Source organism: Marmota monax, unplaced genomic scaffold (assembly GCF_021218885.2).
Source record: "Marmota monax isolate L192 unplaced genomic scaffold, Marmota_monax_Labrador192_F-V1.1 WCK01_AAM20220418_F8-fsc00022, whole genome shotgun sequence".
In the NCBI taxonomy this organism is placed as follows: domain Eukaryota; kingdom Metazoa; phylum Chordata; class Mammalia; order Rodentia; family Sciuridae; genus Marmota; species Marmota monax.
The window spans coordinates 16955537-16983069 of NW_026695215.1; the positions used below are offsets into that span (position 1 = coordinate 16955537).

The following is a 27533-nucleotide window of genomic DNA, read 5'->3' on the forward strand; positions in this document are numbered from 1 at the left end:
TCTAAGTTTACTCACACTTTTTTTTTTAATCCAGAGACTTTTAACCACTGAGCCACTTTCCCTTAATTTATTTTTATTTGAGGCTGGGTTTCACTAAGTTGCTTGGGGCCTGGAGGGTTTTAGTGAAAAGTGTTTGTTTTAAGATAGAAAGGCTTTACCTCTGCATTATACTTCAAGATTTTGATTCAATAGCATTTTAAGAGGAATCTAAAATGTGATAATGAAGGGCAGAGATGGAAGAATTGCTGAAGAGAGGTTCTGAAGGAGACAAGACGCAATGAGATAGTTTACACAGGTGAAGGGAGTAGCCCTGGCTAAACATGGATAATTTGGCAGGGAAAAGCAGAAAAGGCAGAATATATACTCACCATGCATCTTGGTAGGTAGATGTGATTATGGCAATTTGGGGAAATCTCCTGATTGCTTTTATTGTCTCTGTGAAAAGGAAACAAGGGGACCATCTAGGAGTGAGCATGAGAGATGAAATAGAGGAGGCTTGAGAAAAGAGGAGAAAGTAGGCAACATTCATTGAGGAAAGTTAAGTGACTGGACTTGAGCAATGGTTAAATCACTAGCCAGCATTAGGAATCCACTAACGGAATCCATCACATTTACACAGACATCATTCAATGGAGTTGAGAGTTGTTTTTTTTTCTCCAAACACATTAGAGGCAGATAGATTTGACCTGCTAAGCAGGAGAAAAGGGAAAGGATACAAAGTTATAAACATGGCAGTGACTATCATGTTGCCCATGGAATCTAAGTTCCAGAAAAGGAGGGAAATGTGAACATGAGGGTGTCAGCTTCAGTGAAAATATGATAGGAGAAATGGATTTTTCCCCCCCAGGAGGGCTGAGACGGATTAAGTTTGGATATTTAAAGGAGGTTAGAAGTGGCATTCTGAAAATAAAATGTTTGAAATTGTGATTATACAGGGGTCACAACTAGGAGTAATGCAAGGTCAAGCATATAAGTCTTACAGGAGGGAGGACAAAAGTGTTAAAAGGAAAGAGGACTTAGAGGTCACCTTTCAGGAAAAGTCTATGAGAATATTCAAATAACCACAAAGTATACCAGAAGTAGAACTGTAAGAATAATAGGGAATCAGGTAATAAGGTCATCAAAGACTGTAGGAGAGCGGTAGACACTTGATTAGACATCCAATAAGTAACTGGTGTGTAGTATTCTGAGATCCAATTTTTTAAAGTGAAAAAAAAATAGAAGAGAGGAACATTTTATAGAAAATATAAAAAATAATTGCCAATAATTATATGAAAAAAATGATATGTCCTCACAGGTAATCAGAAATGCAAAATAAAAACACAGGGTAGCACTTTACTGTACCAGGTTGGAAAAGATTTAAGAATCCGACAATAAGAAATGTTTGCAAGGCAAGTAAGCCAGTCGATAAATGGGTAAATGAATTGTACAGACACTTCTCAAAAGAAGTATAAAGGGTCAACAATTATATGAAAAATATTCAACATTTTTAGCCATCAAGGAAATGCACATCAGGGTAGGGGATGTGGCTCAGCAGCATAGCACTTGCTTAGCACCAGCAAGGCCCTGGGTTGGATCCTCCGCACCACATAAAAATAAATAAATAAAGGGAAATGCACATCAAAACTGTACTGAGCAGTGGTGCATGCCTGTAATTCTAGCTGCTAGGGAGGCTGAGGCAGGAGGATTGTGAGTTCAAATCCAGCCTCAGCAACTTAGAGAGGCCCTTAGCAACTCAGTGAGACCCTGTCTCTAAATAGAATACAAATAAGGACCTGGGGATGTGGCTCAGTGGTTAAAGGCCCCTGGGTTCGATCCCCAGTACAAAAACAAGAAAACCTATACTGAGATTCCATCTTACTTCAGTTAGAACTGCAGCCATCAAGAATACAAACAATAAATGCTGGTGAGGATGGGATGACAGGATAAGAAACTCTTACACAGTGTTGGTGGAAATATAAATTAGTATAGCCACTATGGAAATCAGTATGGGGGTTCTTCAAAAGGCTAAAAATAAATCTGCCATATGATCCAGCTTTACCACTTTGGGGTATTTATCAAAAAACAAAAAATAAAGACAGCACATTTTACAGATAACATGCATACCATGTTTATTGCAGCACAATTCACATTATCCAAGATATGAGATCAACCAAGGTGTCTGTCAACAGATAAATGGATAAAGAAAATTATATATATATATATATATATATATATATATATATATATACATATATGCACACATAATGCAGTTTTATTCAGAAAGATTGTAAAGAAGAACAAATATTGTCACTTGCAGAAAAATGGATGAAACTGGAGACCATAATTTTTTTGAGTGAATAAGTCAAGATCAGAGAGAAAAGTACCATGTGTTTTCTTTCATGTGTGGAAGCTAGGAGGGAAAAAAAGGACCCCATGAAATTAGAAGGGAGACTAGGAGAGTAGAGAGAAGGGACCAGGGGAGAAAAGAAGGAACAGTGGGGGAAGCACTGGGGAATGAAATTGATCCAATTATGGTTTTGAGTATATACAAATAAGCCACAGTGAAAGTTGTCATTCTGTACATTTTATATGCACTGATGAATGGAAGAAAAGTAGACAGGCCAGTAGACAGGCAGGCATATGAGAGATAAATGTTTGCAAGAATGTAGTGAAATTGAAACACATTGGGCTCCCGGGAATGTAAACCAAGAAAAAAACCACTGGAAATAAAACAGGGTCGGCACACATGTTAATTTGAAAGGCACGCACAGTACCAAATCAGTGTTTGTTAGGTGTATACAATAAACACATAAATTAAGTATATTTGATTTAAAGCCACTATTGCATTTGATTCTATAACCAACACAAATGAAGTATTTAATTTTGGGAAATTTTGCTTTACCACTTAGAGCCTCAGCTGTTGTAAGGGAAAAAAAGATATTTGGCGAGACCTGGGTGAGGAAGTACCAGGGATTGAACCCAGGGGTAACAATTTAACCACTGAGCCACTTCTCCAGCCCTTTGTTTTTTGAGACAGGCTCTCTCTAAATTGCTTAGGATCTCTTTAAATTGTTGAGACTGGCTTTAAACTTGGGATCTTCCGGTTTCAACAGGCCAAATCGCCTGGATTACAGACGTGCACCACCATGCCTAGGGAAATCATTTTTTAAAACAGTAAAATGGTGGACATAGAAGTGCTCAATAAAAAAGAAAAAAAGTTAATTGTATTGCTTTAATTTTAATAATACAATTAACAATTTTATTACAGGCCTTAACCTTCAGGAACAAACTGCCATAAAGCTTTTCATTTTAGTATTTAAAAAGCACTTTTCCTAAAAGAAAAATCTGCATTTTTCATTTATTCTTAAGATAAAACAATTGTCAAACATTAAAAAGAATTTCAGGCCTGGCATGGGTGGTGCAAGCCTGCAATCCCAGCAACTCGGGAGGCTGAGGCAAAAGGATCAGGAGTTCAAAGCCAATCTCAGCAACAGTAAGGCCCTGAACAACCTAGCGAGACCCTAACTCTAAATAAAATACATAAAGAGCTGGGGATGTGGCTCAGTGATCGAGTGCCCCCGAGTTCAAAGTACCTCCCCTTCCCCTCAAAAAAAAAATAATAATAAATTCAGAATGGGAATGTAGCTCAGGGGAAGAATGCTTCCTTAACATATGTAAGTCCCTGAGTTCAATCCCCAGCACCAAAAAGAACAAAGGGGGGGGGGGGGGGGCGGTTAAGTAGCCTTTGGGTGGGTTGGCTGTTGGGGATTACTAGGTGCAGGGGTCTTTTTGAGTGTTTTCCCCAGAATCCTGGAAAACATGAATTCTAACATTAGCCATCTTGAAATTCTATGCCTGTTTTTATCCCTCCACCCAAGAAACACCAGTGATTCTGCCCCCCATGGGCCCAGACAGGTATTTTCCCCACAGAGACACACCACAGCCAAAGCTATTACCCAGCCGACTCCTCCCATCTAGGGGCGGAGCTCCGTAGGGGCGGAGCTAAGCGTGACACTGGTACTTGGGTTGTGAGGGCAATACAATTGGCCCTCCAGGGCGCATCCGGGTCAGTGCAAAGGAGCAAGGTTCCAAAGTGGGACGCCAAGCACAGCAGCGGGCGCAGATCCACAGAAGCCAGGACTGCGGCCCACGCGAAAGTTTAGCGCACCTCACCTACCCTCCAGACCTGACTGTCACTGCGCGCAGCACCGCGCCGCCTGCGCCCCACACTCACTTTGCTCCGAAACGGGAGCATCCACCACAGCGCCCTCGACATGGTGGGCATGCGGCCACGCAGCCCCAGCGACTGCCCTGCGCCCTGGGGGGGACCACAGCCTGGAGGACCCGGCCCTGCCAAACGCCCTCGACTAGACGACCCTGCAGATCCCCTGGCGGCACCCACCCTGCAGGACTCCACTGGAGCAGCCAACGCCACCGCGCTCCCCTCCGTGGTGGTTCTGGCCACGGGCTGCGCCTTACACGTACCCCTGGACGACGTCGACCTGGTACTAGAGCCTGCGCCATCCTCGGTCCTGCAAGTCAATCTCCAAGGACACAACCTCATTCTGATCCCTCAGGGCCTCCTGCGCGCCACCTACCAACGCCCAGGAGGCCAGGGAGACTATCCTGAAGACCCGGAACTGGGCGCCTTCCTGAGACCCCTCGGTGAGAACATGGTCATCCAGCAGGGATTCTTCTGCGAAGTTATCCCAGATATCGTCAGAAAAATAGAGGCCTTTGAGGAAGATGTCGTGGAGGAAGAGTACGTGGAGCCATGGATGGGCCCTCCAGCCAGCCCTCAGGGGCCCATCCCATATCTCCCTGCTTGGGCCCCCAGCCCTAGTCCAGTGAGGCGCTCTTCTAATCCCGCCTACGACGTGGATTTCCACCTTATGAGGCCCTTCCCCACCTCACCGCTGCAACCTCTACCTCCCTCTCCAAGTTCAAGTCCCCAGGCGCCTCCACAGCGCTCTCCAGGCCCTAGGAGCAAAGCCTGCAGACGTCTGTTCTAGGAATAAAGGAACTTCTCCCCACCCCACCACCGGACCCAACTCCTGGACACTCTCCTGGGGGGCCTGCTGCATCCCCAGAGCCCCTCAATAGTCAGCAATTCTGTGCTGGCAATTGTTTTTTCTGTACCCGATTGTAAGGAAATAAGGATATCAGGAAGAGAAGACAGATTCCACATTTCAACTTGGAAATGGAAAATCTTCAGGGAAACCAAAAACTGTGTTTTCAGATTTTGGGGACTTCTTCACAGGATCATTCTCTAAACACAAACACACACCATTTCCCTGCATTTTATATACATTTCCCTGCATTTTGTTTTCTCTCAAAATGCACTTTTTAACTCATATCACCACTCCCCTGATTTTCCCCCAAACCAAGAAATCACTGGATTTCTTATGCTGTGAGATTCCTTCTGTGTTTTCCCATGGATTTATGAAGACATTCAGCCATAGCATGTCTAGTTCTTCATTTTTCCACCTGCTGCCCCAGTGAACTGCCAAATAGTATGATGGTTGCTACATCTGATTGTATGGTGTTTGTTCTCAGCAGTCTCTTAACCTGTTAAAGAAATTCTCTTCCAATCTTACTTCGTAATGTAAATGAGATTTATGTTTAATTTTATCTGATGTTGTCAGAATGCATTGGAATATATTTTTTAAATATGTTCATCCGGTGATTTAAGACTGATGGAAATGTTTGCTTTACTGCTATTCCACAGTGTTTTCTACCATTTAAATTGTACCCTGATTTTTTTCTAAGGTAAATAAAACTTGTAACATTTGAAATGTTAATTTATTACCATGTTTGCTTCATTTCTATAAAGTAAAATATTACAAAACTGAAGTCAAACTGTCATTTCATTTCAAAACATCAGTAACTATTCAGATTGACCACAGCACCTTACTAATTATTATTTTTAATTTTTAGTTCTGGCTGGAGAGAATACCTTTATTTTATTTATTCACCTATTTTTTTATGTGTTGCTGAGGATTGAACCCAGTGCCTCCATGGACTAGGCAAGGGTTCTTTGCTGAGCTACAACTCCAACCCCACATTACCAATTCTTTCCTACCTTTATATTCTTAACATTCTACTCATTCAGTCTAGCCTCAATTTTCATCTAGCTGAAGAAGATCCTTTAATAGTTATTTCCACCATGTCCTATGTGTGGTAAACTATCTTGGTTCTATAAGTTTGAACATGGTTTTGCATGATAAACTCTCTTAGTATTGTATGCCTGAAAAGGCCATTATTACTCATGTATGAACATTTGAATTTGGTGTCAACATACCTTATATATAATCAGAGATATGATAAATTATTGTACAGTGGTGGATTAAGGATTGTAATGCAAAATAAATTTTAAAAAGAAAAAATGCCATTATTACATATTCATTCTTAAATATAAAATGATATATAACTGCTTGAACAATATTCGCCTATTGCCATTTTTGTGGTTGCAAGATAAAAAGTCTGCCAATCAAGTTGTTATTCCTTTATATGTGACTTTTCTACTCATCGTAGTATATTTTTAAATTGTCTTATTTTACTTTTTGTGTTCCTTGATTTTTAAATGTTTTTATTATTGCATTATAGTTAAACATAAGAGTGGGGTTCATTTTTGACACTCATACATGCATAGAATATAATTGGTTCCATTTTAATACCCAGTACTTCCACTTTCCCTTCCCTCCTCTCTCCCCTGTTCCTCTTCCTCTCTACTAGTCTTCCTTCTATTTATTTTTAGCTTTTTTAATCAGTTGCTTTATAGATAATACATAATTATAGAATGCACTATGACATATTCACATATGTACATAGCATAATATGATCAATTTCATTCCACAGTTCCACCCTTTTCCCATCCCTCATCCTTCTCCCTCAATTCCCTTCTTCCATTCCACTGATGCCCCAAGGAAAAAATTAAGAGCATGAATAAAGAGCTTACAGAATGACAAAATCTTTACCACTACTCTTCTGACAGGGAATTAATACTTAGAATATATTAAGAACTCAAAAAGCTTAATCCCCCCCAAAAAAAATCACAAAATAGCCAATCAATAAGTGGGCAAAAGAATTAAACACACTTCTGAAAAGAATAAATACAAACAACTAACAAACATGAAAAAAAATGTTCAAAATGTTCAACATCCCTAGAAATCAGGGAAATGTACATCAAAACTACATTGAGATTTCATCTCCAATTAGAATGGCAATCATCAAGAATAAAAAAATAATAAATACTGGCAAGGATGTAGAGGAAGTAATACACTCAAACATTGTTAGTGGGACTACAAATTAGTAGAATCACTCTGTAAAGCAGTATGGAGATTTGAGTCTCAACAGGAACACAACCATCATATGACCCAACTACCCTTGATATTTATCCAAAAGACTAACATCAGCATACTATAGTGATATAGACACATCAGTGTTTATAGCAATGCAAGTCACAATAGCCAAGTTATGGAACCAGCCCAGGTGCCCATCAACAGAGGAGTGGAGAGAGAAAATATGGTGTGTATATATACACATTTTGTGTGTGTGTGTGTGTGCAGTCATAAAGAAGAATGAAATTATGTTATTTGCTGGCAAATGGATGGAACTGGAGAACATCATGTAAGTTAAATAAACCAGAGTCAGAAAGTTAAAGATGAAATGTTTTCTCTCATATGCAGAAGCTAGAGAAAAATAAAGGGGGAGAGGGTGATCACATTTTAGTATTTTTTAAAATGTTTATTTGCCTTTCGTGTCCTACAGCCTTCCTGCAATGTTGTCTAGAGGTATGCTCTCTTTCCCTTCGGCTTGATAGAATTTAACAAAATCTTAGGCTCTGTAATTTCAGTATATCTCACATAGCCCCAGGTTGAAAATCCAATCACATACATAATGGCATTATCCAATCTATCTTTTGTTTATGCTTCTGTAGGAAAGTTTTTGTTTCAATGATTTTATTTGTTTTCCTCGATTTTTACCACTTCTTGTTTTAAAACTTCTCCCACTGGGTATCAGAAAGTCCTATTTAGGTATGTTCATGGATATTGCTGCAATAGTTAGGTTTTGAAAATTTTTAAACTCTTAACAGTTCAGTTAATTCAATTTCCTTTTGTTGTTGTTGTTGTGTTTGTACTAGAGATTGAACTCAGGGGCACTCGACCACTGAGCCACATCCCCAGCCTTTTTTTATATTTTATTTAGAGACAGGGTCTCACTGAGTTGCTTAGGGCCTCGCTAAGGTGTTGAGGCTGGCTTGGAACTTGTGACCCTCCTGCCTCAGAGTTACTGGAATTGTAGGCATGCACCACCATTCCTGGCTAATTCAATTTCCTTACAAGTAAAATCTCCCATTGTTTTTAATCACATTGGATTGCCTCATAAACTTAGTAGACATCATTGGTGGGAACAGACTGGGAATTCATCTTCAGTATCCACAGTTTCCACTTCCTAGTTCACCAAGGACCACAACTCAGAATCAGACCTTTGGAACTCTTATAACTTGTCTCTCTGAAAAATTACAGGTCTTATACCCAAGCAATCCCACAGCTGCTCATTCTCAGTTTCCACCTGCCTCTCCTGATCCACTGCAGGCCCCTTGAAATAGTGGTCAGTGCCTCCTCAGCCTCTGACCATGGCAGTAGGCTGATTTTCAGACACCTAAAAGGAGTCGAAATCCCAAATGCCACTATATATTTCAGTCTTACTACAAGAAATACATTAAAATATCAGCTCTGCATTCAGAAATAGAACTTCCTACTCCATTTCTGATACCTAGAAGTCTGTATCTTCCTTTGGATAGTAGATATCTACTTTAATATGATTTAATACATCAATGCTGTGTCTCCAGTAGATGAAATCTCTTTGTATTTACTATTGTCTTGTCCACAGTTCCCACCATGACTCTACCCTCCCTCCTCCTCCCTCAATAGCTCAGCAGTTAGTCAGTCATAAATCTCTACCTAATTATCTGCTCATTCTGTAGGTCGGTGGCCCTATCTACAAAACTGTGTCTTCTATTACAAGAGCCTCCTGATCTAAACTAGACACTAAGCACATCCATTTTCAGTCACATGTTAATGGAACAGTTCCAAGAGATCCTTAAAAACAATTCTCTTGAAAGCCATGGAGAAAAACTAATATTTTTAATTGGATATCACATATTATAAAAATATAAGAGAAATCCTTCAAAGCCAAAACTGGTGACCAATCATGAATGTAGAGAAGACAGGAGATGCTGAAGCAAGAAGTCTCCTTAAGAATCTATGGTCAATGCCAATCAAAATCCCATCGGCATTTCTTGTAGAAATAGAGAAAGCAATCATGAAATTCATATGGAAAAATAAAAGACCCAGAATAGCAAAAACAATGCTAAGCAGGAAGTGTGAATCAGGCGGTATAGCGATACCAGACTTCAAACTATACTACAGAGCAATAGTAACAAAAACAGCATGGTACTGGTACCAAAACAGGCGGGTGGACCAATGGTACAGAATAGAGGACACAGAAACCAATCCACAAAACTACAACTATCTTATATTTGATAAAGGGGCTAAAAGCATGCAATGGAGGAAGGATAGCATCTTCAACAAATGGTGCTGGGAAAACTGGAAATCCATATGCAACAAAATGAAACTGAATCCCTTTCTCTCGCCATGCACAAAAGTGAATTCAAAATGGATCAAGGAGCTTGATATCAAATCAGAGACGTGCTGTCTGATAGAAGAAAAAGTTGGCTACGATCTACATAGTATGGGGTCGGGCTCCAAATTCCTCAATAGGACACCCATAGCACAAGAGTTAATAACTAGAATCAACAAATGGGACTTACTCAAACTAAAAAGTTTTTTCTCAGAAAAAGAAACAATAAGAGAGGTAAATAGGGAGCCTACACCCTGGGAACAAATCTTTACTCCTCACACTTCAGATAGAGCCCTAATATCCAGAGTATACAAAGAACTCAAAAAATTGGACAATAAGAGAACAAACAACCCAATCAACAAATGGGCCAAGGACCTGAACAGACACTTCTCAGAGGAGGACATACAATCAATCAACAAGTACATGAAAAAATGCTCACCATCTCTAGCTGTCAGAGAAATGCAAATCAAAACCACCCTAAGATACCATCTCACTCCAGTAAGATTGGCAGCCATTAGGAAGTCAAACAACAACAAGTGCTGGCGAGGATGTGGGGAAAAGGGTACACTTGTACATTGCTGGTGGGACTGCAGATTGGTGCAGCCAATTTGGAAAGCAGTATCGAGATTTCTTGGAAAGCTGGGAATGGAGCCACCATTTGACCCAGCTATTCCCCTTCTCGGTCTATTCCCTAAAGACCTAAAAAGAGCATGCTACAGGGACACTGCTACATCGATGTTCATAGCAGCACAATTCACAATAGCAAGGCTGTGGAACCAACCTAGATGCCCTTCAATAGACGAATGGATAAAAAAAATGTGGCATTTATACACAATGGAGTATTACTCTGCATTAAAAAATGACAAAATCATAGAATTTACAGGGAAATGGATGGCATTAGAGCAGATTATGCTAAGTGAAGCTAGCCAATCCCTAAAAAACAAATGCCAAATGTCTTCTTTGATATAAGGAGAGTAACTAAGATCAGAGTAGGGACGAAGAGCAGGAGAAGAAGATTAACATTTAACAGGGATGAGAGGTGGGAGGGAAAGGGAGAGAGAAGGGAAATTGCATGGTAATGGAAGGAGACCCTTGGGGTTATACAGTGGAGGGGGTAGAGAGAGAGGAGGGGAGGGGAGGGGAGAGGTGGGGAGGGGAGAGGGTGGAGGATGGGAAAGGCAGCGGAGCACAACAGACACTAGTATGGCAATATGTAAATCAATGGATGTGTAACTGATGTGATTCTGCAATCTGTATATGGGGTGAAGGTGGGAGTTCATAACCCACTTGAATCAAAGTGTGGAATATGATATGTCAAGAAATTTGTAATGTTTTGATTAACCCACAATAAAAAATTTTAAAAAAGAAAGAATCTATGGTGACCTAGAGCTTTGGTTGTAATGGCCTATTTATGGGAGACAGAAAATAAAATTCAGTGCTTACACAACACTGAAGAGAAAATCCCAGGCTTCTAGTGATTCTAAGCTCTTAACCCAAACTTAAACAATACATAAGGAAACACACCACTACAAAAGAGAAAAGGTAGACCTAAAACAGGACAAAGGAGTCAGTCCCTCAAATGGTTGTGATAGATTATCAGTTATAAAATATTTTAAAATAAATGTAATTTGATTGGGCTGGGGATGAAGCTCAGTTGGTAGAGTGCTTGCCTCCCATGCACAAGGCCCTGAGTTCAATCCCCAGAACCACAAAAAAAAAAATCAATAAATGTAATTTGATTGAGAGAGATGGAAACTTTAAAGGGGAACCAAAGGAAACTTACAGGAATTAAATACATAAACATTGAAGTGGCGAATATAAGGAATGGGTTAACAATAGAGAGAACTAACTGGAAATGGAAATATACTGAGGCCATCCATAAAGCTAAGGGGAAGAGGTAAAAATATATAAAACGTGCAAGGTAAGATCACGAACTTTAGACAGAGGTTGCCATCTACCATCACTGTCGGGGACAAAGAGGATGAGCACCCAGAGAATGGGAAAGCAGTATGAATGAGGACTCTCTGGATGTGTTGATAGAAAAATCATTCATTCATTCATTCATTCATTGAACAAATATGTATTGAGTACCTTCTGTGTACCAGATATTTTTCCAAACCCTGGGAATAGAGCCAAGAACAAATTGGTTAAAAATCACGGTCTTTGGGGAGTGCAATAATTCACACAAGAAATGATTCTGCCCTAAATGAAAGTAGTTAACAGAAACAATGATATGAAGTGGTATTTCTCAGACATATTTTCTGGTGGTTGGGGGCAGAGTGGTTACCAGGGATTGAACTCAGGGGCACTCAACCACTGAGCCACATCCCCAGCCCCATTTTGTATTTTATTTAGAGACAGAGTTTTACTGAGTTGCATAGTGCCTTGCTTTTTGCTAAGGCTGGCTTTGCGCTTTTGGTCCTCTCACCTCAGCCTCTGGAGCTGATTGGATCACAGTTGATTGGATTACAGGGTTACAGGTGTGTGCCACCACACCCAGCTCTCAGACATATTTTGAAGATTGGAAAAAAACAATTTGTTGACGTGAAAGGTGAGGGAGGGTTAGGATAACTTGAAGGTTTGAAGCCTGAGCTCATACACACACACACACACACACACACACACATGCATGAACACACCAAAAAAGATGGAAATATTGTTTTCTGAGATCAGAAATACTTTGAGAGGAGAAATGATTTTTAAATTAGTTCAGTCTTGGATATGTATGATTTGAGTTGCTCGTTACATAGCTAAGTGAAGATATTGACTAAAAAATGAGATACAGGAGCTTGGATTGCTTGAGAATGATGAAAGATGGAGATATACTAGTGTTTTGGAAGAATCATCCAAGCATATTTTTAAATCATTAGGAATTGTGACAGAATCAATGTGGAATAGAGTAAAAAGCATTCAAGAAATGAGGGGCAAGAGCCCCAGTGTTGGAAAGAGAGTGGAGGGCTGCAATAAGAAAGAGTAGTGGGCGGGATGGGTGTGGTGGAGCCCACATTCCCAGCAGATCATTCCAACATCTGAAGGTTGAGGCAGGAGGGTCACAAGTTCAAAGCCATCCTCAGCAACTTAGTGAGGCCCTAAGCAACTCAGTGAGACCCTGTCTCTAAACAACAAACAAGAACTGGGGGTGTGGCTCAGTCGTTGAGTTTCCCCTGGATTCAATCCCTGGTACCAAAAAAAAAAAAAAAAAAAGTGTGGAATGAATGGCCATTTCTAAAATAATCAATGCATTTGGGAAAGATAAGGATGGTTAATTACCAATGAAATCTAAATATAAGATCCAGGCAGTCTCTTCAACTCCTACAATTAGTCTTACATCTCTTGGAGCTAGGGGTAGGAACCTAAGCACCTGACCCACAGTTTACTGAACAGATAGGTTGAATTCCCAAATTAGGCAAGTCTGTGCTGGTGAGGTCACCGCTCTGATTGGGCTCTGAGACATGGGGTAAAGACAACTAGGTGGACAGATTTGAATATCTTGAATTCCCAGACCCCAAGCCTGGAGAACTGGCCTGCTCTTCTCTGTTAATGGGTGACACTGCCTTGCATTAAGTTGACAGAAGCAGCTGCCTGGCAAGGTAACATGCAGCAACCTCAAAATCTACCCTTAACTCCTCTCCACCACAAGGCCAGTAACTAAAGTTAAGCCCAGAATATGGGCCTGTAAACAATGAAGGGGAGGGAAGAAAAGCACATAATTGTGTGTGTGTATGTGTGCCTGCACGAGTGTGTGCATGCATGTGTGTGCAGGTGTGTGTGTGTGTTCTGCAGGATTCACCCAACATAAATCAGCAGGAATCAAGTATAGAACTGAAGCTGCTGGATATCAGCCTGTTAAAGAGAGAGTTTGGAAATTTAGAAGAATTCTCCTGTAATACAGGAGACTTTTAACACCCTGGCAAGGACTTTGTTAAGACAGTACTCACATTCTTAAAAGCAACTCTCAGAAGCTTGGAGAAAAGAATGATCCACAGTACATTAAGGAGAAATGCTACCACTGAAAAGGCAGATTGTAGAAAAATGGAGCAAAGGTTTAGAGAAGCTGGGCGCAGTGTCACACACCTGTAATTCCAGCAGCTCAGGAGGCTGAGGCAGGAAGATCTCGAGTTCAAAGCCAGTCTCAGCTTCTTAGTGAGGCCCTAAGAAACTCAGGGAGACCCTGACTCTAAATAAAATACAAAAAAAAGGGCTGGGGATGTGACTCAGTGGTTAAGCACACCTGGGTTCAATCCCCATACAAAAAAAAAAAGTTTAGAGAAACGGTATTATATGGTGGATATACTAGCTAAAGTAGTAAAATGTACCAGCTAATATGATGTCTAGGAGACCTTAGATGGACACTGCAAATCAGAGCAATAGGAATGCACTTGGAACATGACTGCATGACCAATGTGATTCTGCAACCTGTTCACTCAGAAAAATGAGAAATTATATCCCATCTGATTCAAATGTATGATATGTCAAGATCTTTGTACTGTCATGTGTAACTAATTAAAACAAATTTTTTTTTAAAAAAGGAATGCACTTGGAGATACCCAGTATCATTGATAAGCTCTGAGGGGAATAGGGTGATGGCAGGAGATGCCATTTGAGAGCTGGACTCCTTGTCAGCCAAGGTAATAAAAAGATCTGAGAGACTAAAAATAGAAATTAATGATGGTCAGATCATACCTGACAGTCAAACCCAAACCCAAAACCTCTCCAGCAACTATCCTAGAAGATAAATCATAACCTCTAGAGTAAGACCCCAAAATGGCCAGAACTTGATCATTAACTGTCAAATTCCCTAAACTTCTCTCCCAATTCCAACACAGGACCAACCAGAGAAAACTCAATATGCTGTTCCTAAGAGACGGAAAACCATAGCAATCACTTAGAATGTCCACTTCTATTAGCCCACCTACAGCTCTCCTGTGCCAAAAACTTCCAATCAGACACACCTGAAGCCTTCCCTTTGTCCATTGCAAACCTCTCCTGACCTCCTGGCTGCCTTTAAATCTCCAGAAAAAGCAAATGATGATCAATGTTTATAGAAGCTCAATTCACAATAGCTAAGCTATGGAACCAACCTAGAAGACCTTCAACAGATGAATGGATAAAGAAAATGTGGTACCTACACACAATGGAATATTACTCAGCTATAAAGAAAAAAGAAATTATGGCTTTTGCCAGTAAATGGGTGGAACTGGAGACTATCATGCTAAGTGAAATAAGCCAATCCCAAAAACCAAAGGCCAAATGTTCTCTCTGATATGCGGATGCTGACTCACAATAAGTGGAGTGCAGGGTGGAGGTTCACTGGATTGGATGGAAAGAATGAGGGGAAGGAGGGGAGTTAAGAATAGAACAAAACAGTAGAATGAACCCAACTTAACTTTCCTGTGTTCATATATGAATACACAACCAGTATAACTCCACATCATGTACAACCACAAAAGTGGGAAGTTATACCCCATGTATGTATGATGTCAAAATACATTCTACTGTCATGTATAACTGAAAAGAACAAATAAAAAAATTAAAGCAAATGGTGAGGCCTAACTCCCTTGCTATAGCAAGGCCTGAATAAATAGCTTCTGTTTGTTCCCGTTTCGATGGTGTTCCTTTATTTTCTGTCTTCCCGAAGGCCCCATTGAATCAGGGTCTACCCATCCCAATACAGTAGATCAACACAGGATCTAAACTTTCTCTTTGAGTTCCTCATTTGTTTATTCTCAGTTCAAAACTCACGTTTTGTTATCACATCCATTTGTTTGCCATCTTGGTGGAATCAAGCCATTCCGCTTCATCCCCTTTTGCTCTTTTCTGTGTTTCCATGTTGCATTGTACAATCTAAAAGTGGCAAGATGGCTAGAACCTCTTACACAAGGTGCACAGCACCATGTTTATTGACCGTTGCCATCTCTTAGAGGGCCTTCTGAGTCTAAATTCTCTCCTCTTGCAGGAAAAATGCCTGCTTCTTATATGTTTCTCATTATAATCCTAAATCTTGTGTCTCTTTCTAAGTGGCACAATTTCACCAAGGATGATGTGGACCATCAGTGGCTAATGTGGGGAATGTTTGACTTGAACAAAATTTGAGAGACACCTTAGAAAAGGAAGGGAATAGGATTTCCTCAGATTCAGTGGGTACAACTTTTTCCTCGGGTACACAGAGAAGCCTCCAAACAAAATTCTGAGTCAAAATTTCCCTCATTAAAAGATTCTCTAGCCAAAGATAATGAGCCATTTGACAAGTAACATCAAACAAGACTCATATCCCTAATAAATATTTCACCTTTGACCTCCAGCTGCCTCCCTATATTTAGATCTCCCACTGCCCCTTCTCCTCCCAATCTCCCTCCTTCAGTACCTCTATCAATTCCTTTTTTCAGTTCTTCTTGTCCAGGCTCCAACCTTCTCCCTTTTCTCTCTCAAGAACCTAAAATGCCAATTGCTTCTAAAGATCCATCTGTTCCATGAATCAAGGATTCGGGCAACTGTAGAATATAAACCTTGGACATGCACTGAATTAAGAGCTAATGTGTCCCTTAACACAGACAAAACCAGCAAACATTCATGGAAGAAATTGGATTTTTTAGAAGAATTTAGATTTCGTTGTGGTACACGTGATCCTGAATTACCTGACTCATATCAACTGATACACATATTGGTCATAACCGCAGATACTAAATCCTGAAAAGCAAAACCTGATTGGACTCATCCAGAAAAAAATCTATAAATAAAACTGAGGGTCAAAAAAAAAAAAAAAAAAGCTGAGGGCTGGGGTTGTGGCTCAATGGTGGAGCACTAGCCTAGAATATGAGAGGCCCCAGGATCAATCCTCAGCACCACATAAAAATCAAAAAATTGGGTATTGTGTCCACTAAAAAAAAACAAATATAAAGCTGAAGCCAGGTGTGGTGGCTCACACCTATAATCCTAGCTACTGGGGACGCTGAGGCAAGAGGATCACAATTTGAAGTCAGCCTGGGCAATTTAGTGTGATCTGTCTCAAAATAAAAAATAAAAAGGGTGGGTTTGTAGCTCAGTGGTAAAGCACCTCTGGATTTGATTCCCAGTATTTAAAAAAAAAGGCTGAAAAGTAGACCCAAGTCTCTTAAAAGCCATATCCCAAACATTTCAAATGAAAGTTAATCCAATTGCTAGTATTTCTATAGGAAATGCTGCTACAGTTGTAGAGCTTCCTTACTGGAGGAAATGCACTCTATGGGTGGAGGGTGTTTCAAATAATACACATATTCTCTCTATCCCTCAGCCTTTACCTGGAACCCTTGGGCCTTTGACTAAAAATATTCTTCCTGGCTCTGTGATAACACGCCTGGAAATTCAATAGGGAGAGACTTACTTTGCACATAGAATTATAATATTAAATGCACACCAAATGGACCATTTCTTGAGTTTACAAAGGACTCCTTTATTTATACACAAGGCAGGTCTCTTCTGTATATACCTTTGCATTCTCTATTATATGTGATGCATATCTTCCATCAACATAGGGAAAATAATGGGAAAACAAACTACTAAAGTTCAGATTGAACCTACCAAGCCATTACCCAAACTTGTCCAGTGTCCCTTGAAGGACTCAAACCTGTGCCTGAAGGCATTATATACAAAGGCATTCTCATACTGTGCATAAGTGCTTGTCACATTCTCATCCCACTAGGAAGGAAACAAAACAGACAATCTATTTATTTACGAACTCTAGTCATCAATCAGATCCAACACTTCCTGCTAGAACTTGACCCAAATCCTAGCCTGTCATCTGTCCCACCTGAAGTCTCTTGTTTCCCTGCAGTGAATCTCTGCTCTGCTCTTCTCAGTTTACTTCTAGACCAGAACAGTCAATGCCTTTTTGCCTCTACCATAAGAGGACAGTATCCCAGGAATTCACCAGTGACCCCTCTGATTTTCCCAGTTCCTTGATCAGATCTAAAATTCTTGCCAATCAGTTCTAATACACCATGTGATAACTTCTCCTATGGTGTCAGAGAACAAGGAAGCCTATAAAAAGGATTGTTTACTTGCCTCCAACCTTAGCAGAAAAGAGACAATAAAGTTTCAAAAGATTAATGTTTTGTCAAATCCTAGTTCATTACTTAGAGTGATCTGTCTGAGGAATGAAAAACAGTCTCTGATAAATTGAAGATTACCCCCAAATATTCTAGAGCCCTCACAAAAGACAGTTCAGAGTCTTCTCTTGAAAGGGTGTTAACCCTACTGCAATTGGGGATATGGACATCCATCAGAGTGACCAGCAATTCAGCTTGCACCACCTTGGCCTCCACCCACACGTGCAAGTGGGTTAGAGCCCAATTTCAAGATCTAAGCCTATAAAACTCTTAAAACAGGAAAAGCTTCATGACATTGGATTTCGATATGATTTCTTGGATGTGACACCAAAAATACAACAAAAGTAAAATAGATTAATTGGAAGGCAACAAAATGAAAACTTTCTATGCATCCAAGAACATGATCAAGTGAAAGACAACCTACAAAATGAGAGAAAATATCTTCCAATTATATCATAAGTAGGGGTTAGTATCTAGAATATATAAAGAAGTCCTACAACTTATCAACAGGTTAAGGCCACCTTTGAATGCTTTCCTAGAAAGGCTTTTCATGACCATTACTCAGGAGATTTCATCTATTGAAAGGCATGTCAGAGGAAAAGCTGCTCTTAAACTTCACTGGAAAGGACCTTATCGGGTACTGTTCACAATAAATTCAGCAGACAGTCTGTCCTTGTGTTCATGTCAGAGCCAATTCAGAATTCCATGGAACTGAAAAACTACTCCAGTAGGTGACATCAAATTCAGGATACTAGAAATCCCATTGGAAAGCACAAACCTAATCTAAGACTCTCAGAATAAGCAGATGACCTTGGATGGCCACGATTTCTGCCAAAGACATCAAATAAAGAGGCCTGTCTAATTCCTGCTTTGTTTTATCTGCTTGCTTATCTTCATTTTTTTCCTCATTTTCTATAGACCCTGGTGTCAGGACACTCCTGTTTTATATGACACAGTAACAAAATGATCACAAATATCTTGTAATACAGTTGAATATGGAAATGAATAAACCTAAGTAGAGAAGACTGGAGTGTCTACATTTCCCTGAACTGATCCACTTCTCCAAGAGAATGCTCAAAAGTAGGGGAAGGGATTAAGAGATTTAATATACAAATTGACAATCACCAGATCACATATGATGCCAGAACTCTGATTCACAACCACCATAGCATTCAGCCCTAGAAACCAAACAACCTCTGCAGTAATCAACTCATGAAACCAAACTACAACTTCTAAAGGCAACTGGCACAAAATGGTCAGCACTGAGCTGGGTGTGGTGGCACACACCTGTAATACCAGTAACCCAGGACTCTGAGGCAGGAGGATCACAAATTCAAAGCCAGTCTCAGCAATTTAGCAAGGCTTGAAGCAATTCAGAGAGGCCCTAAGCAATTCGGCAAGACCCTGTCTCTGAATAAAACATTTTAAAAAGCGCTGGGGATGTGGCTTAGTAGTTAAATGCCAAAATCCAATAGCAAAAAAATATATAAAATAAAATTAGCATTGATCAGTGACTGTAAGGCAGGGAGCAGAATTTCAGCCCCACCTCAAAGAAGTTAATATCTCAGACACCACTACATGTTTTGAGATTCAGTTTCATAATTATTGCAGTATCAACAGTGCACTTTTAGCCATATGCTTCTATTTTTTTGTTTTGTTTATTATTTTTCTATAAGTTTAATTGTCTACATATGCCAAGAACTTCAGACTTGTGTAGTATGATCTCAATGAGAATATATGAAGAATCAGAAGATCTCAGAGAAGTCAAAAGAGATGGCAGGAATATTTACATTAATGGATTTAGTCATCCACATCCCGTGCCTTCATTTAGAGCCTGTATGTTCTAAGTTTACTCACACACTTTTTTTTTTTAATCCAGAGACTTTTAACCACTGAGCCAATTTCCCTTTTTATATTTTTATTTGAGGCAGGGTCTCCCTAAGTTGCTTAGGGCCTGGAAGGGGTTTAGTGAAGAGTGTTTGTTTTAAAATAGAAATGCTTTACCTCTCGATTATACATCGATGATATTGATTCAATAGCTAGCATTTTAAGAGGAAGCTAAAATGTGATAATGAAAGGCAGAGATGGAAGAATTGCTGAAGAGAGGTTCTCAAGGAGGCAAGACGCAATGAGATAGTTTACACAGGTGAAGGGAGTAGCCCTGGCTAGAACATGGATAATTTGGCAGGGAAAAGCAGAGAAGGCAGAATATACACTCCCCATGCATCTTGGTAGGTAGATGTGATTATGGCAATTTGGGGAAATCTCCTGATTGCTTTCATTGACTCTGTGTAAAGGAAACAAGGGGACCATCTAGGAGTGAGCATGAGAGATGAAATAGAGGAGTCTTGAGAAAAGAGGAGAAAGTAGGCAACATTCATCGAGGAAAGTTAAGTGACTGGACTTGAGCAATACAGTTAAATCACTAGCCAGCATTAGGAATCCACTAACGGAATCCATCACATTTACACAGACATCATTCAATGGAGTTGAGTGTTTTTTTTTTTCTCCAAACACATTAGAGGCAGATAGATTTGACCTGCTAAGCAGGACAAAGGGAAAGGATACAAAGTTATAAACATGGCAGTTACTATCATGTTGCCCATGGAATTTAAGTTCCAGAAAAGGAGGGAAATGTGAACATGAGGGTGTCAGCTTCAGTGAAAATATGATAGAAGAAATGGATTTTTCCCCCAGGAGGGCTGAAACGGATCAAGTTTGGATATTTGAAAGACTGAACTAGGAAGTTAGATGTGGCATTCTGAAAATAAAATGTTTGAAATTGTGATTATACAGGGGTCACAACTAGGAGTAATGCAAGGTCAAGCATATAAGTCTTATAGGACGGAGGACAAAGTGTTAAAAGGAAAGAGGATTTAGAGGTCACCTTTCGGGGAAAAGTCTATGAGAATATTCAAATAACCACAAAGTATACCAGAAGTAGAACTGTAAGAATAATAGGGAATCAGGTAATTAGGTCATCAAAGACTATAGGAGAGCCATAGACACTTGATTAGACATCCAATAAGTAACTGGTGTGTAGTATTCTGAGATCCAATTTTTTAAAGTGAAAAAAAATAGAAGAGAGGAACATTTTATAGAAAATATAAAAAATAATTGCCAATAATTATATGAAAATAAATGATGTGGCCTCACAGGTAATCAGAAATGCGAAATGAAAACACAGGGTAGCACTTTACTATACCAGGTTGGAAAACATTTAAGAATACGGCAATAAGAAATGTTTGCAAGGCAAGTCACCCAGCCGATAAATGGGTAAATGAATTGTACAGACACTTCTCAAAAGAAGTATAAAGGGTCAACAATTATATGAAAAATGTTCAATATTTTTAGCGATCAGGGAAATGCACATCAGGGTTGAGGTTGTGGCTCAGCTGCAGAGCACTTGCCTAGCACCAGCAAGGCCGTGGGTTGGATCCTCTGCACCACATAAAAATAAATAAATAAAGGGAAATGCACATCAAAACTGTACTGAGCAGTGGTGCATGCCTGTAATCCCAGCTGCTAGGGAGGCTAAGGCAGGAGGATTGTGAGTTCCAATCCAGGCTCAGCAACTTAGTGAGGCCCTTAGCAACCCAGTGAGACCCTGTCTCTAAATAGAATACAAATAAGGATCTGGGGATGTGCTCAGTGGTTAAACACCCCTGGGTTCAATCCCCAGTACAAAAACAAACAAAAAAAAAAACCTATACTGAGATTCAGTCTTGCTTCAGTTAGAAGGGCAGCCATCAAGAATACGAACAATAAATGCTGGTGAGGATGGGATGACGGGGTAAGAAACTCTTACATACTGTTGGTGGAAATATAAATTAGTACAGCCACTATGGAAATCAGTATGGGGGTTCTTCAAAAGGCTAAAAATAAATCTGCCATATGATCCGGCTATACCACTTTTGGGTATTTATCAAAAAATAAAAAATAAAGACAGCACATTTTACAGATAACATGCATACCATGTTTATTGCAGCACAATTCACATTAGCCAAGTTATGGAATCACCCAAGGTGTCTGTCAACAGATAAATGGAGAAAGAAAATTATATATATATATATATATATATATACACACACACACACACACACATATGCACACACACACAAAATGCAGTTTTATTCAGACGTAAAGAAGAACAAATATGTCCCTTGCAGAAAAATGGATGAAACTGGAGACCAAAATTTTTTTGAGTGAATAAGTCAAAATCAGAGAGAAAATTACCTTGTGTTTTTTCTCATGTGTGGAAGCTAGGAGGGAAAAAAAGGACCCCATGAAATTAGAAGGGAGATAGGAGAGTAGAGGGAAGGGACCAGGGGAGAAAAGAAGGAACAGTGAGGGAAGCACTGGGGAATGAAATTGATCCAATTATGGTTTTGAGTATATACAAATAAGCCACAGTGAAAGTTGCCATTCTGTACATTTTATATGCACTGATGAATGGAAGAAAATCAGGCAGGCCAGCAGACAGGCAGGCATATGAGAGATAAATGTTTGCAAGAATGTAGTGAAATTGAAACACAATTGACTCCCGGGAATGTAAAGCAAGGAGAAAAAAAAACATTGGAAATAAAACAGGGTAGACACACATGTTAATATGAAAGGCACACACAGTACCAAATCAGCATTTGTTAGGTGTATACAATAAATACATAAATTAAGTATATTTGATTTAAAGCCACGATTGCATTTGGTTCTACAACCAACACAAATGAAGTGTTTAATTTTGGGAAATTTTGCTTTACCACTTAGAGCCTCAGCTGTTGTAAGGAAAAAAAAGATCATATTTGGCGAGACCGCGGTGAGGAAGTACCAGGGATTGAACCCAGGGGTAACAATTTAACCACTGAGCCACTTCTCCAGCCCTTTGTTTTTTGAGACAGGCTCTCTCTAAATTGCTTAGGATTTCTTTAAATCGTTGAGGCTGGCTTTAAACTTGGGATCTTCAGGTTTCAACCGGCCAAATCGCCTGGATTACAGACGTGCACCACCATGCCTAGAAAAATAATTTTTTAAAACAGTAAAATGGTGGACATATAAGTGCTCAATAAAAAAGAAAAAAAGTTAATTGTATTGCTTTAATTTTAATAATGCAATTAACAATTTTATTACAGGCCCTAACGTTCAGGAACAAACTGCCATAAAGCTTTTCATTTTAGTATTTAAAAAGCACTTTTCCTGAAAGAAAAATCTGCATTTTTCATTTATTCTTAAGATAAAACGATTGTCAAACATTAAAAAGAATTTCAGGCCGGGCATGGTGGTGCAAGCCTGCAATCCCAGCAACTCAGCAGGCTGAGGAAAGAGGATCAGGAGTTCAAAGTCAATCTCAGCAACAGTAAGGCTCTAAACAACCTAGAGAGACCCTATCTCTAAATAAAATACATAAAGACCTGGGGATGTGGCTCAGTGATCCAATGCCCCCTAGATCAAAGTACCTCCCCTTCCCCTCAAAAAAAAATAATAATAAATTCAGAATGGGAATGTAGCTCAGGGGTAGAATGCTTGCTTAGCATGTGTAAGTCCCTCAGTTCAATCCCCAGCACCAGAAAGACAAGCGGGGGGGGGGGGGGGGGACTTTAAGTAGCCTTTGGGTGTGTCAGCAGTTGGGGATTACTAGGTGCAGGGGTCTTTTTCAGTGTTTTCCCAGAATCCTGGAAAACATGAATTCTAACATTAGCCATCTTGAAATTCTATGCCTGTTTTTATCCCTCCACCCAAGAAACACCAGTGATTCTGCCCCCCAAAGGCCCAGACAGGTATTTCCCCACAGAGACACACCACAGCCAAAGCTATTACCCAGCCGACTCCTCCCATCTAGGGGCGGAGCTCCGTAGGGGCGGAGCTAAGCGTGACACTGGAACTTGGGTTGCGCAGGCAATATAATTGGCCCTCCAGGGCGCATCCGGGTCAGTGCAAAGAAGCAAGGTTCCAAAGTGGGACGCCAAGCACAGCTGGGGGCGCAGATCCACAGAAGCTAGGACTGCTGCCCACGCGAAAGCTTAGCGCACCTCACCTACCCTCCTGACCTGACTGTCACCGCGCGCAGCGCCGCGTCGCCTGCGCCCCGCACTCACTTTGCCCCGAAACCGGAGCATCCACCACAGCGCCCTCGACATGGTGGGCGTTCGTCCACGCAGCCCCAGTGCCTGCTCTGCGTCCTGGTGGGGACCACAGCCTGGAGGACCTGGCCTTGCCAAGCGCCGCCGACTAGACGACCCTGCAGAACCCGCAGAGGCCCCGGCCGCACCCACCCTGCAAGACTCCGATGGAGCAGCCAATGCCACCGCGCTCACCTCAATGGTGGTTCTGGCCACGGGCTGCGCCTTACACGTACCCCTAGACGACGTCGACCTGGTGCTAGAGCCTGAGCCAACCTCGATCTTGCAAGTGAATCTCCAAGGACACAACCTCATTCTGATCCCTGAGGGCCTCCTGGGAGCCACCGACCAACGCCCAGGAAGCCAGGGAGACTGTCCTGAAGTCCAGGAACTGGGCGCCTTCCTGAGACCCCTCGGTGAGAACATGGTCATCCAGCAGGGATTCTTCTGCGAATTTATCCCAGAGAGCATCAGACAAATAGAGGCCTTCCAAGAAGACGCCCTGGAGGAAGAGTTCGTGGAGCAATGGATGGACCCTCCAGCCGGCCAGCAGGGGCCCATCCCATATCTCCCTGCTTGGGCCCCCAGCCCTAGTCCAGTGAGGCGCTCTTCTAATCCCGCCTACGACGTGGATTTCCACCTTATGAGGCCCTTCCCCACCTCACCGCTGCAACCTCTACCTCCCTCTCCAAGTTCAAGTCCCCAGGCGCCTCCACAGCGCTCTCCAGGCCCTAGGAGCAAAGCCTGCAGACGTCTGTTCTAGGAAGAAAGGAACTTCTCCCCACCCCACCACCGGACCCAACTCCTGGACACTCTCCTGGGGGGCCTGCTGCATCCCCAGAGCCCCTCAATAGTCAGCAGTTCTGTGCTGACAATTGTTTTTTTCTGTACCCGATTGTAAGGAAATAAGGACATCAGGAAGAGAAGGCAGATTCCACATTTCATCTTGGAAATGGAAAATCTTCAGGGAAACCAAAAACTGTGTTTTCAGATTTTGGGGATTCTTCACAGGATCATTCTCTAAACACACACACACCATTTCCCTGCATTTTGTAGACGTTGTTTTCTCTCAAAATGCACTTTTTAACTCATATCACCACTCCCCTGTTTTTCCCCCAAACCAAGAAATCACTGGATTTCTTATGCTGTGAGTTTCCTTCTGTGTTTTCCCATGGATTTATGAAGACATTCAGCCATAGCATGTCTAGTTCTTCATTTTTCCACCTGCTGCCCCAGTGAACTGCCAAATACTGTGATGGTTGCTACATCTGATTGTATGGTGTTTGTTCTCAGCAGTCTCTTAACCTGTTGAAGAAATTCTCTTCCAATCTTACTTCGTAATGTAAAGATTTATGTTGAATTTTATCAGATGTTGTCAGCATGCATTGGAATATATTTTTTAAATATGTTCATCTGGTGATTTAAACCAATAGACTGATGGAAATGTTTGCTTTACTGCTATTCCACAGTGTTTTCTGCCATTTAAATTGTACCCTGATTTTTTTCTAATGTAAATAAAACTTGTAACCTTTGAAATGTTAATTTACTACCATGTTTGCTTCATTTCTATAAAGTAAAATATTACAAAACTGAAGTCAAAGGGTCATTTCATTTCAAAACATCAGTAACTATTCAGATTCACTACAGCACCTTACTAATTATTATTTTTAATTTTTAGTTCTGGCTGAACAGAATACGTTTATTTTATTCATTCACCTATTTTTTATGTGATGCTGAGGATTGAACCCAGTGCCTCCATGGACTAGCCAAGGGTTCTACTGCTGAGCTACAACTCCAACCCCCACATTACCAATTCTTTCCTACCTTTTTATTCTTAACATTCTACTCATTCAGTCTAGCCTCAATTTTCATCTGGCTGAAGAATATCCTTTAATAGTTATTAACACCATGTCCTGTGTGTGGTAAACTATCTTGGTTCTATAAGTTTGAACATGGTTTTGCATGATAAACTCTCTTAGTATTGTATGCCTGAAAAGGCCATTATTACTCATGTATGAACATTTGAATTTGGTGTCAACATACCTTATATATAATCAGAGATATGATAAATTATTGTATAATGGTGTATTAAGAATTGTAATGCAAAATAAATTTTATAAGAAAAATGCCATTATTACATATTCATTCTTAAATATAAAATGTTATATAACTGCTTGAACAATATTCGCCTATTGCCATTTTTGTGGTTGCAAGATAAAAATTCTGCCAATCAAGTTGTTATTCCTTTTATGTGTGACTTTTCTACTCATTGTAGTATATTTTTAAATTGTCTTATTTTACTTTTTGTGTTCCTTGATTTTTAAATGTTTTTATTATTGCATTATAGTTATACATAAGAGTGGGGTTCATTTTTGACACTCATACATGCATAGAATATAATTGGTTCCATTTTAATACCCAGTACTTCCACTTTCCCTTCCCTCCTCTGTCCCCTTTCCTCTTCCTCTCTACTAGTCTTCCTTCTATTTATTTTTAGCTTTTTTAATCAGTTGCTTTATAGATAATACATAATTATAGAATGCACTATGACATATTCACATATGTACATAGCATAATATGATCAATTTCATTCCACAGTTCCTCCCTTTTCCCATCCCTCCTCCTTCTCTCTCAATTCCCTTCTTCCATTCCACTCATGTCCCAAAGGAAAAAATTAAGAGCATGAATAAAGAGCTTACAGAATGACAAAATCTTTATCACTACTCTTCTGACAGGGAAATAATACTTAGAATATATTAAGAAATCAAAAAGCTTAATCCCCCCAAAAAAAATCACAAAATAACCAATCAATAAGTGGGCAAAAGAACTAAACACACTTCTGAAAAGAAGAAATACAAATGACTAACAAACATGAAAAAAAATGTTCAAAATGTTCAACATCCCTAGAAATCAGGGAAATGTACATCAAAACTACATTGAGATTTCATCTCCAATTAGAATGGCAATCATCAAGAATTTTAAAAAATGATAAATACCGGCAAGGATGTAGAGGAAGTAATACACTCAAACATTGTTAGTGGGACTACAAATTAGTAGAATCACTCTGTAAAGCAGTATGGAGATTTGAGTCTCAACAGGAACACAACCATCATTTGACCCAACTACCCTTGATATTTATCCAAAAGACTAACATCAGCATACTATAGTGATATAGACACATCAGTGTTTATAGCAATGCAAGTCACAATAGCCAAGTTATGGAACCAGCCCAGGTGCCCATCAACAGAGGAGTGGAGAGAGAAAATATGGTGTGTATATATACACATTTTGTGTGTGTGTGTGTGTACAGGCATAAAGAAGAATGAAACTATGTTATTTGCTGGCAAATGGATGGAACTGGAGAACATCATGTAAGTGAAATAAACCAGAGTCAGAAAGTCAAAGATGAAATGTTTTCTCTCATATGCAGAAGCTAGGGAAAAATAAAGGGGGAAAGGATGATCACATTTTAGTATTTTTAAAAACGTTTATTTGCCTTTCGTGTCCTACAGCATTCCTGCAATGTTGTCTAGAGGTATGCTCTCTTTCCCTTTGGCTTGATAGAATTTAACAAAATCTTAGGCTCTGTAATTTCAGTATATCTCACAAATCCCCAGGTTGAAAATCCAATCACATACATAATGGCATTATCCTATCAATCTTTAGTTTATGCTTCTGTAGGAAAATTTTTGTTTCAATGATTTTATTT

The 27533-nt window shown here is 40.1% G+C and overlaps 2 protein-coding genes across 2 annotated transcripts; both read left to right on the forward strand.

Annotated features, from left to right (window-relative positions):
• The first annotated feature begins 4256 nt into the window (after positions 1-4256).
• LOC124084477 (proline-rich protein 23B-like) lies at positions 4257-4994 on the forward strand. Its single transcript, XM_046431780.1, has one exon. The coding sequence runs from the start codon at positions 4257-4259 to the stop codon at positions 4992-4994; it is 738 nt and encodes a 245-aa protein (XP_046287736.1).
• Positions 4995-23840: 18846 nt separating this feature from the next.
• On the forward strand, positions 23841-24587 carry LOC124084478 (proline-rich protein 23B-like). The gene has a single exon (XM_046431781.1). The coding sequence runs from the start codon at positions 23841-23843 to the stop codon at positions 24585-24587; it is 747 nt and encodes a 248-aa protein (XP_046287737.1).
• Positions 24588-27533: the final 2946 nt, after the last annotated feature.

Excerpts from the sequence above, each read along its gene's own strand:
- LOC124084477 (XM_046431780.1), top strand. The coding sequence starts at position 4,257 with ATGGTGGGCATGCGGCCACGCAGCCCCAGCGACTGCCCTGCGCCCTGG.
- LOC124084478 (XM_046431781.1), top strand. The coding sequence starts at position 23,841 with ATGGTGGGCGTTCGTCCACGCAGCCCCAGTGCCTGCTCTGCGTCCTGG.